The sequence below is a fragment of the Sturnira hondurensis genome, unplaced genomic scaffold (assembly GCF_014824575.4).
Source record: "Sturnira hondurensis isolate 20B ecotype Veracruz unplaced genomic scaffold, ASM1482457v3 Scaffold0018728, whole genome shotgun sequence".
Lineage (NCBI taxonomy): Eukaryota > Metazoa > Chordata > Mammalia > Chiroptera > Phyllostomidae > Sturnira > Sturnira hondurensis.
The window spans coordinates 8105875-8118036 of record NW_028091359.1 but is presented as its reverse complement, the minus strand read 5'-3'; the positions used below and the strand labels follow the sequence as shown (position 1 = coordinate 8118036).

Genomic DNA, 12162 nt, shown 5'->3' with positions numbered 1-12162 from the left:
TGGTATTATATCACATACAACCGTAAATTATTATTTAACCATTTATGTGTATATCTCTTATTTCACCATCAAGAAAGCCAGCTTGCCCAGGGCAGGGGCTATTTTATGCTTATTTGGAATGTTACTTCTCTTTCCTGTCCCGGAAGTCTTTCTCAGTGCAAACACTAAATGTCTAACGCTCACCACCACTCACTGAGTAAAAGTCACTCAGTTCAGATGTCTTTCAAATAAAATGCAATCCTGCCACATTAACATACATACATAACAACAAATACTTGTTTTACCCCAAGATTCCAACTATTAAGGCGAGCTTCGATGTCACTGTCATCCAAAGAAACAGCCAAATTTTTCAAATGAACTTCCTGAAATACAAAAGAGATAGAGGAAGAAGGGATAGAGGAAAGAAGGGAGGAGGGAGGAAGACAAACAAAATATATGTCATTCGCAGTAATGAGAATTTTATGCGCTTCTTTGGTAGTGCTATATTGCCAGCAGAGGAAAGGGTTACATTACAATTGAGCTGGTTAATTCTAAGTAATAGCTATTTATTATATCTGCTTAGGGCTATGAGATGCCTTCACAATATATTCACACAGTAACTAGATTTCAAAAAAAAAACCATCAAAAGAATATTTTAAAAATTAATCCAGACTCTTCTCTTTAAGTTCTCTTACAAAAAAGTTTTAATTGTGGTATACCACAGTAGCTTTAAAGAGGGGTAGGGGAACACTTGAAAAGATTAATTATTTACTCTCATTAAAATTAGTTAACAGGAAAGTTTGTGCTGATGTCCAAGAAGCTCTTTGTTCTTAAATTAATTCTCATTCATACACTGAATATAAAAAGAAACAAGCTTTGAATTCACATCACAAAAACACAATTATGGTGACTCTTTACTTTAAAAAAATTAAAATTCCATGTTTTTTCATCTCCCATACAATTTATTAAATTACACATTTATCAAACCAGATTGAAATTCTCATTAACTGAGGACAGCCTGAGATCTGCGCCAGAAATGAACAATGATCTGAAACCTCTAAAAACTTAAAAAGGTAAATCTGCATAAAATAATGATGTATATTCTAAAGTACAGCCAAAAAACTTATTTTGAAATTAGATTCGTTGGTACAGAACTTTCACATTTTTGGAAAACCTCATTACTAACAAATAAATCTATTTGTCCATCAAATCATCTGTTTATTCAAATCATCTGAAGGGATGAAAAATATACTAACATGTTCTTCGTATTCTACTGAGTCTCCAAATTTCTCCTGAACAAAATGTTGTTATATATTAAAATTCATTATTGCTTCCACTGTTGGTCCCCTTTTTGTCTTTATTTTTGTGAATAAGAACATCTTAAGAAAATGTACTTAGTTTGTTTATTTTGAGTAAATATCATGATTGATAATGAACCCACAAATATTTAAAATGAGCTTCCCTTTATATCAAAGTATTTTTGAAAGTTCTAAACTATCACTGAGGAAAATGCAAGGAGTGATGTTTATAGCAATATGTGCTAAAGCAGTCATGCATCACTTACGATTCTGTAACTAAAAGTCTTTCAACCCAAGACAAGCCAGAGTCAAACCAGCAAGACCTTCCTAGGCAAGCAGAGCCCTTTCCTTCACGAAGCCGCCTGGAATGCTCTTGGCACCTGTTCAACCCACATCTCTGTTAAGCACTTAGATGCAGGAGACGTATTCCAGGTTCAAGGTATAAACAGTTCACTTCATCAGAAAGGCAGTGCCCCCTATTTCACTAGAAATTAATCTCAATTTCTTAAGTTTATGACAACTGGGTATCTAATTACTTTTATACATATAGGAGAAAAGAGAAAAGGAAAAAATATTGAGAAAAACTCAAAGCTTTATTCTTCAGTGCACAAAAAAAGCAATAGACTGATTAATGTGATGCTTCCGAATCACTGAGAAAGTGGAAGGAACAACGTGGAAGATACCACGCATGCCATCTCTTTGACACCAAGAGGGTCACTAAAACTTTCGAACTTTATTCACTCTTTTTAAGTGATCATTGGAACTTCAACAATATGAAACTAAAAATTTGTAGAGTTATTTTAAAGCAACAAACAAACAAAAGTAGAATCTGATCTTACACAACTCTTTGGGGTAATATTTTGTCCATCTTCTCTGTAGGTTGGACTCGTGGAATGTGAACTCGTTTGAAGCTTCGCAGTGTATTGTTCCCTACTGACAGACCAAAACAGTAATGATCAGAATTTGGGGTACTGGAGGACATGGGCTTTCAAATCTAGGATTACCGATTTTTTAAGGGAAGAATAAGATGATTGATTATATTAACAATAATATTTTAATAGCAAAAAAAACCCCTAAGTAATAACAACTTGTAATTCTCACATTTCATTTTATTTAGATCAAGCTAGAAATAAAATATCACCTAAACATCACATACATGTTTACAAACAAATGTTATTTTTAAGTGAGACTATAATAAACTACATGTATTTAAATTTTCTCCTCCTTTCCCCTTATCCTGAGTGTAGGAAAAGAAAAAAAGCAAAATATATATTCTTAGAGAAAATAATTATTTTAAAAGGTTAGCAAGTTTTGTTGGATTCATGTTTCACATTAAGATGAAGCCTTAAAGTATATAAAATAACAAAACTTTCATGTAGTTGAAAGTCTGAATTAATTTGAAACCTCTCAGAAATCACAGAAAATCAAATTCTTCAACTTAAAAATGCACTGTGTTCATTCAGGTAAATTGTGATAGTACAACATGAGTAAGAAAACAGTTTAAGCTTCCAAATGAACTTGAACAAGAAGACTACTCCAATACAAAATACAATATTAAAACACCATTTTCAATATTCTACCTTAGCCTGGAGTCTGTCATATATTTTTATTCATATTATTTCAATGAAAGTTCCATGATGACAAATATTTATTGTCTGAACAATTGCTTCAATGCACACGAAATGGAAATTAACATTATGTAATAAATGGAAATCACTAAGTTTCAGCCACAAGTCATATCAGGATTTCCTTCACACATAGTGAGCTATACTAAGTATTCCCAAAAGATGAAACAGTAATTCAAGAAGACAAGACTACTGTGATAGACTTCCAGCCAAGATGGAGGCATAGATAGATACACTTGCCTCCTCACACAACCAAAAGAAGGACAACAATTTAAAAACAAAAAATAACTAGAACTGCCAGAAAATCAAACTGTATGGAGATCCTACAACCACAGAGTTAAAGAAGAAACATTCATTCAGACTGGCAGGAGCGGTGAAGAAGACACATGACAAGGCAATGGCTGGAGGACCAGGAAGTCCCACATTTGTGTGAGGATAAACGGGGAGGAACAACTGGGGAACAAGACAGACCTCACTACCCAGGGTTCCAGTGCAGGAAAATGAAGCCCCAAAACATCTGGCTGTAAAAACCCGTGGGGGTTGCGTCAGCAGGAGAAACTCCCAGCTTCACTGGAGGGTCACTGGAGAGACCTATAGGGTCCTAGAATGTACACAAACCCACCCACCCAGGAACCAGCACCAGAAGGGCCCAATTTACTTATGGGTAGTGGGGGAAGTGACTGAAAGCCACCTGAGAGCTGAGCAAGCAGCACTGTTCCCTCTCTGACCCTTACTCCATATACAATGTCACAACACAGCAACCTGCGTTGCCCTGTCCTGGAGAATACCTAAGGCTCTGCCCCTTATAGCATAACAGGCTCCCAAGACAAAAAAAAAAAAGAAATACGGCCCAAATGAAAGAATAGATCAAAGCTCCAAAAATACAATGAAGCAACGAAGAGATAGCCAATCTATCAGATGCAAAGTTCAAAACACTGGTAATCATGATGCTCACAGAAATGGTTGAGTATGGGCGCAAAATAGAGGAAGAAGTGAAGGTTATGTAAAGTGAAATAAAAAATATATACAGGGAACCAACAGTGATGGGAAAGAAACCAAGACTCAAATCAATGATGTAAAGCAGAAGAAAGAAATAAACATTCAACCAGAGCAGAATGAAGAAAGAAGAATTCAAAAAAAAATGAGGAGAGGCTTAGGAACTTCTGGGACAACTTTAAAAATTCCAAAATCCAAATCATATGGATGCCAGAAGAGAAGAGGAAGAGCAAGAAATTGAAAACTTACTTGAAAAAAATAATGAAGAAGAACATCTCCAATCTGACAAAGGAAATAGACTTCCAGGAAATCCAGGAAGCTCAGAGAGTCCCAAAGAAGTTGGACCCAAGGAGATACACACCAAGTCACATCATGATTACATTACCCAAGATTAAAGATGAGAGAATCTTTTTTTTCCTTTTTCTTTTTAAAATATATTTTACTAATTATGTCATTACATTTGTCCCATCTCCCCCCTTCACTGCTCTCCACCCTGTATCCCCCTCCCACCCACATTCCCCCACTTTAGTTCATGTCCATGGGTCATACTTATAAGTCCTTTAGCTTCTACATTTCCTATACTATTCTTGCCCTCCCCCCTGTCTATTTTCTACCTACTATCCAGGCTACTTATTCTCTGTATCTTTTCCACCTCTCTCCTCCTCCCACTTCCCTGTTGCTAACCCTCCGTGTGATCCCCATGTCTGTGATTCTGCTCCTGTTCTAGTTGTTTGCTTAGTTTGTTTTTGTTTTAAATGTGGTTGTTAATAACTATGAGTTTGCTGTCATTTTACTGTACATGTTTTTTATCTTCTTTTTCTTAGATAAGTCCCTTTAACATTTTATATAATAAGGGCTTGGTGATGATGAACTCCTTGAACTTGACCTCATCTGAGAAGCACTTTATCTGCCCTTCCATTCTAAATGAAAGCTTTGCTGGATAGAGCAATCTTGGATGTAGGTCCTTGCCTTTCATGACTTGGAATACTACTTTCCAGCCCTTTCTTGCCTGCCTGGTCTCTTTAGAGAAATCAGCTGACAGTCTTATGGGCACTCCTTTGTAGGTGACTCCAGAGAGAATCTTAAAAGCATCAAGAAAAAACAAAAAAGTTACCTACAACGGAGTTCCCATAAGACTATCAGCTGATTTCTGAAAAGAAACCTTATAAGCAAGAAGGGTCTGGAAAGAAGTATTCCAAGTCATGAAAGGCAAGGACCTACACCCAAGATTACTCTATCCAGCAAAGCTATCATTTACAACTGAAGGGCAGATAAAGTGCTTCCCAGATAAGGTCAGGTTAAAGGGGTTTATCATCACCAAGCCCTTAATATATGAAACGTTAAAGGGCCTTATCTAAGGAAAAGAATAAGATAAAAAACTATGAACAGTAAAATGACAACAAACTTGCAACTATCAACAACTAAAACTAAAAAAAAAAAAACCCAACTAAGTAAACAACTAAAACAGGAACAGAATCACAGAAATGGAAACCACATGGAGGGTTATCAGTGGGGAGGGGAAAGGTGGAGGACAGGGGAAAAAGTGCAGGAAATGAGAAGCATAATTGGGAGGTATGAAATAGACAGGGGGAGGTAGAGAATAGCATAGGAAATGGAGAAGCAAAAAAACTTGCATGTACAACCCATGGACACGAACTAAGGGGGTGAGTAGTGCTGATCATGGGGTGCAGGGTGGAAGGGAATAAAGGGAAGAAAAAATGGGACAGCTGTAATAACATAATCAATAAAATATATATCTTTTAAAAGTTATAAATGTAAAATCAACACCAAAAAGACAAGACTACAATGAATGTGGGGTTTTTTTTTGTAGTCATTAAGAGAATAGCATTCCTTAGGCTAATTACTAAACAATTTACAATGTTTGAAAAAGCTATTTTTAAAAAAGCTATTGATTTATTGTATACCCCTACTCAATAACCCAGATAGCCAAATACTTAAAAACAAATTAGAAAAGTAGATAAAGTAATAAATTGAGCATAATTTCACCAGCCAATGTGCTAATAAAACTCAGTATGTGGGGAGAGGCAACCTGATATATCATACTAAACAGTGGCTTGTCCTTCTTTAAGAATAGATTCAATAGTCATAAAAAAGAGCTATCCTTAAACTTTTTTTAATGCTTAAACATTAAAAGTAATTCTCACAGAAAATATTAATAAAAAAGAGGACTGAAACGTTTCTCAGCTTATCACATAGGGGCACACATAACACAACACACCCTTTAACTCACTTGTAGCTGTTCTCTGTACCAAGGTACCTCTTTCCCTCCACAATAAGTTTTCAAAAGAAGTTACTGGATGCATGCCCTAACTTGACATATACTCTCCAATCAACTATAATCTAATTTCTACTCATTCTGAAAGTGCTATAAGTCATCAATGATCTCCTCATTGCTCAAGCAAATGAGCCATCATCTGTCCCTACCCTCCCAAGCTGATGTCACCAAAACATTAGAACAGTGTTTTAAAGATGCTACATTCGTTGGCTCTGTAGAGCTATTCTTCTGTTTCTTTTCTTGAGAAATCTCCTTCACAGTAACCTTCACAAACTTGTCTTTCTCTGCCCATCCCATACATGCTAAAATCCCAGGGTTCTGTGTCTCTTCTCAATTATTTTTTTCATGTGATATCCCTGGACAATATACTCTTAATTTTTCAAATAATAAGAAGCTTTGCTTATCAAATCCACATCTCCAGCCCAAATAACTCTCTTGACCTCCATCCCCATGACAAATACAAGTTGAACAGCCCTACCTCCAACTCAACATGTCCAAACATAAATTCACTAGACTGCCCCTAGAACACGCTCCAGTGCAGGCCGCGTAAAGCAGAGGCACTGCTGAAGCCAGCTTTGGGGGGAGGCAGTTGCATCAATGAAAGATAGAGGTACCATTGCTAAAATCTGGCTGGCACAAGAAAGGCCGTCGGGCACAGGGGTTTCATTTCTTGCCACTGAGACGGTCTCCAGCAGACAACATCATTACTGAAACTCTGAGTAGGTACTAAGGCAGCTCCAAATCACAGTGATGGGACTAGAGGCCAAGACAAACAGTGAGACAAAAGCCAGAAAGCAAAGCTCGACCCTACAAGCCTTCCTCTGAAGGATCACAGGTGCTGCCTGCCACCCAGACTAGCAAGTCACGGGGCTTATAAAAACAGCCTACAATTAGTACAGGGGACATGATTACAGCGAGCTCATGACTGTGGTACACGTGCCAGTTAGAAAAGACACTGTGGCTTGATGAACCTCGGGGTGCCCAAACGAACACAGAAAGAAAAGCTTCATCACATGACAAGACGCCCTGCCAGGAAAGTGCCTGTTGACTCCTTTTCAGGAGGAAAACTAAATGTACAAGAAATACAAATTTTTCCCATTCACTTTTTTCCTAATGCTAAAACATTTCAACAGGAATCCAGAAACGCGCTCTCGGTTGATTCCAAACCCCAAAGAAACATTGACTTGTCCCTTCTTTCTTTCTATAAAGAAATAAGCAATGACATGTAAGATTTCAAAGACCAAAGAAAGACCAATCAAATGTCCTCCTGCAAAAGAAACTTAATATTTTTTTAAAGGGAGAAACTTCTAAAACATATTTTTTAATTCGTGCTCTTCATGTGATTCAAGTGAACATTTCAGAGGTTAAAAAAAGGAAATGAACAACCTGTGATCATAAAAGTGTACTTACAAATGAAAAGCATTACCAAATTTTAAAACCAAATGGAAGAGAACAACGGATTAAATATAGCACGAAATCAAAGCAGTGAATTAAAGAACTAGTTCGAGAAATATTCTAAGAGCACAAAGGAAAAAATAAAGAGATGAATACAGTACATGAAAATGCAAAAGATAAGCAAGGTAGATTGAAAATCTCCAACACTGAAATCATGTGAATTCCAGAAGGAGTAAGTAAAACAGAAACTTGAGCAGTGAGAATTAAAGATACAGCAGTGACAATGGAAGTGAAAGCTGCATCAGAGAAGAGCCTGAGAGTAATTACGGACCCCCTTCCGCTAGAACAAAGGTGCAATGTCACGACGAGGATGGAAATTGAAGGCCTGCCAGGCTCAGGCTCCAGGTAAACTAATGGGGAAATGCGACTCTGGAGAGAAGCAGGAGGGACTCAGAGTCCCTCAAAGTAGAGGAGTCAAGTCCAACTCACTGGAGGCAGGAATGGAGTTCCCTGCTCTTGAAAGGAGGCTGAAAACCAGTGGGGATGATAATTCCTGAAAGCTTTGGCTTATGAGAAGCTAATGTGCCACAGAAAGGCAAAGAACACAAGCACAGTGTCCCGTGAACGGGGCCGAGAATTCAAAATGAAAACGAGTATGAGGCCCCAAACTCCTACAAATGAGAGGCAGGCTAAGGAAACTGCTCGGCTGGACACAAGTCATTTCTTAGTGGTAAAAGAAAGGTAATTCAGAGGGGAAAACCCAGAGCCATGCAGAACACTCCCAGGAAGCCTCACTGTGTGCTAATCAAGAAACAGGCACCAGACTGGATGCCTGGCTACATTTCAGAATTGCTCTAGAATTCTCAGTGCTATGCGTCTCCCACTTTCAGTTAAGTGGCAGTTCTCCGGTCCCTCTCTCACCACTGTAGTGGCTATGTGGGTGGACTGGGGAGTGGGGTGTGGGCGGGGGGGGGGGGTGTCACTCACTCTAGTCTGCAGGGAGGAGGAGGAGGAGGAAGAAGAAGAAGAAGAAGATTGGAAGAAGTCACACCAAGGAAGCCTCAGCTACCCCTGGAGATGATTGTCATTAAGTTCATTGAGATATAATTTATTTATAATAAGATCTACCCATTTAAAATGAGGAGTTTGGTGAGTTTTGACAAATGTGCACACCGGCATAACCACCAACATAAACAGGCAGATTCTTCCCATCACACCTGGAAATTCCCTTGAGCTCCTTTGGTGTCGGTCCACACCTTTCTGCACACCCAGACATCCTGATTTTCTAGAATCTCAAATACATCAAGTCAAGGAGCATGTATTTTTTTTTCTGGCTTGTCTGAGGAAAATGTTTTTGAGAGTAAGCCATGTTGTTGCATGTCTCAAAAGTTCACTTCATTTTATTGCTTGTTATATTCCATTACGTGAATGAATCATAATTTGCTTTTTTACTCATGTGCTGATGGACATTTAGATTGGCTCCACATTTGGGCTATTATGAATAAAGCTTCCATGAACGTTCATGTGTGGACATGCGTTTTCATTTCTCTTGACTGAATACTTAGCAAAAGAATTGTGGGGTCATATGGTAAGTTGTCTTAAACTTTATAAGAAATTGGCAAACTGCTTTCCAGAATGGTCATGTCATTTTCTATTTCCAGCAACATTGCAGGAGGCTTCCAATTTCGTTACGTTGTAACAAGTAGGGGATGTATGTACCCTATTGGTTTTCTCAGTCTTTAGCCACTTCAGTGGGTACGTAGTGGTATCACATGATGCTCTGAAATCTGCATTTCCCTAATAATGAACGATGTTGACCATCTTTTCATGTGTGTGTATTAGTCTTTTATGTATTTTCTTTTGGGAAGTGCCCATAAAATCTTCTGCACAATGAATTGGTTATCTACCTTTTCCTGACATTGTAAGAGTTCTCCACATATTTTAGACACAAGTCATTTTCTCCCCTTCTGTGCCTGGCTAGGTAATTTTCCAAATGGTGTGTCATTCAAAGTAAGTTTTAACTTTGATAGTCCAGTTTATAGTGTTTTTCTTCATTTGTTACATCCCATTTTAGAAATCTTTGCCTACCCCAAGGTCACAAAGATTTTTCTGTTTTCTTCTAGAAGTTTTATAGGTCTTAGCTTTTTCACTTAGGTCTATAACCCACTTCATTTTTTGTCGTGTGGATATCCAGTTTTTCCAACATAACCCCGTAAAAAGACTTTCATCATGTAATCCTTTGTGAAAAATCAGCCATACACATATGTGGAGACCTATTACCAGATTCCTATTCCATTTCAAGGATCTACCTATCCCGTCACCAACACTGCTATCTTCATTACTGCAGCATTAATTCTACAAGACAGAAATGTTAGGAACTCTTTTTTTGTTTTAATTGCTTTGGTTTTTCATGGATAACTTCAATCAGGCTGAGGAAATTCCTTTCTAACCCTAATGTGTTGAGAATTTGTATCACTGATGGATGTTGTATTTTGTTCAATGTTTTTCTGCATCTATTGAGATGATCACATGACTTATTTATATAACAAAATAAATTCTCCATGCCCACCAACCTCTTATTCCTGGGATAAGTTCATCATCCATGATATGCTTTTTATGTTTTTCTGGACAATATGCTAATTACAATTTTTTTAATCTATGTATATGAGAAAATACTGGTACATAGTGTTATGTTCTTATAATGTCTTTGCCTTCTCATGGAAACAAAAAATGTGGACTTAAAGCACGTTAGGAAGCATTCCCTCTTTTTCTATTTCTTGGAAAAATATCATGTAGGATGTTATAATTTTCTTCCATAAAAGCCTGGTAGAATTCACCGAGAAAGCTATCTGAGCTTAGAGATTTGTGAGGAATTACAAATTAAATTTCACTGGTAGAGATAGGGCCACTTAGATTTCTCATTTTTTCTTGAGTCAGTACTGATTTTTGTGTCTTTTAAGAAATATGTCCAAATTATCAAAATTTTCACTGGTATAAAATCATTTATAATAATTTCTTATATTTTTAATGTCTGTAGAATCTGTGTGGAGCCTCCTCTTTCTTTCATTCCTGATATTGCCAATTTGGGTTTTCTTTCTCTTATTTTTCGTTATGGAAAAGTACACCTAACATAACTTTACCACCTTAACCACCTTTAATACACAGCCCAGGGGTTATTAAGTGCGTTCACATTGCTGCACAACCATCACCACCACCCGCCTCCAGCACTCTCCCATCTTCCCAAACTGAAACTCTGCCCCCTTTACGATGAGCTCCCCACCCCTGGCAACCACCATTCTATGACCCTCACAGAAGTGGGGTATCCAGAATGTGTCCTTTTGTGACTGGCTTATTTCCCTTAGAATAATACTTTCAAGGTTCATCCATGTTGTAATGTGTCAGAATTTCCTCCCTTTTTAAGGCTCAATAATATTCTGTGTTGTGTATGTACATTTTGTTTACGGATTTGTCCACGGATGCACATCAGGGGTGATTCCATCTTGTAGCTGTTGTGAATAATGATGTTATAAACACGGGTACACACATATCTGCTCAAGTCTCTGTTCTCAGTTCCTTTGGACACACACCCAGATGCAGGACTGCTGGGTCACATGGTGATTCTCACCTTTTTGGGAAACTGCCAGACTGTTTCCCACAACAGCTACGCCATTTTACATCCCCGCCAACAGTGCGCAAGGGCTCCAATGTCTCCACATCCTTGTCATCACTTATTTTGCTTTTATTAACAATTGTAATCCTAATAAGTGGTATCTCACTATGGTTTTGGTTTGTATTTCCAGAATAATCAGTGATGCTCTCTTAGCATCTTTTCATGTGCTTGTAGGCCATTTGTACAACGTATCTTCTTTGGAGAAAAGTCTGTTAAAGTCCTTTGTCTGTTTTTCCATTGGCTTGTTTCTTTTGTTGATGAGTTGTAGGATTCTTTATATATTCTGGATGTCAATCCTTTTTCAGATATACGATTTGCAAATATTTTCACCCATTCCTTGGGTTGTCTTTTTACTCTGCTGATTGGGTCCTTCGATGAACAAGTTTTTAATTTTAATGTAGTCCAGTTTATCTATTTTTTCTCCTGTTGTCTGTGCTTTTGATTTCATATCCAATAAATCACTGTCAAGTGCATTATCCTAAAGCATTTTGCCTCTATTTTCATGCTTTACACTAAGATTTGTGTGCCTTGGTTTTTGCATGTTATACATTAATTTTAAAAGTTTATCACAAAACAAAGAATGGACTACAGCTCCATTTATTACCATGGGAGAATCTGGAAACTATAAGAGAAAGGAGCAAGCATCCAAATAATACATATGGTATGATTCCACTTAGATAGTTTTCTTTTTTCATGATAAACACAAAATACAGGACAGTGGTCCTTCAGGAGAAGGAAGTGGAGGCGGTGGGGAGAGAACACGCAATCCTCCTGGAACACTGCAACACGCCATTTCCTGGCTGGATTACAGGAAAGGGGTAGTTGTTATTGTTCTGTAACCTGTGCCCGTGCATTTTCACACACATTTCACACATGTGCAATGTTTCACGGGCGTAAAACATT

At 37.7% G+C, this 12162-nt stretch overlaps 1 protein-coding gene across 2 annotated transcripts in view; it reads right to left on the bottom strand.

Moving 5' to 3' along the window:
* CEP112 (centrosomal protein 112) overlaps positions 1-12162 on the bottom strand; it is a 340946-nt gene that overhangs the window by 299315 nt on the left and 29469 nt on the right. For both annotated transcript variants that reach the window (XM_037070013.1, XM_037070012.1), the window contains exons 5-6: positions 2117-2210; positions 285-362 (exon numbers count right to left, since the gene is read on the bottom strand). In XM_037070013.1, coding sequence (XP_036925908.1) covers positions 285-362; positions 2117-2210 — 172 coding nt within the window. The remainder of the gene's footprint in view (positions 1-284; positions 363-2116; positions 2211-12162) is intronic.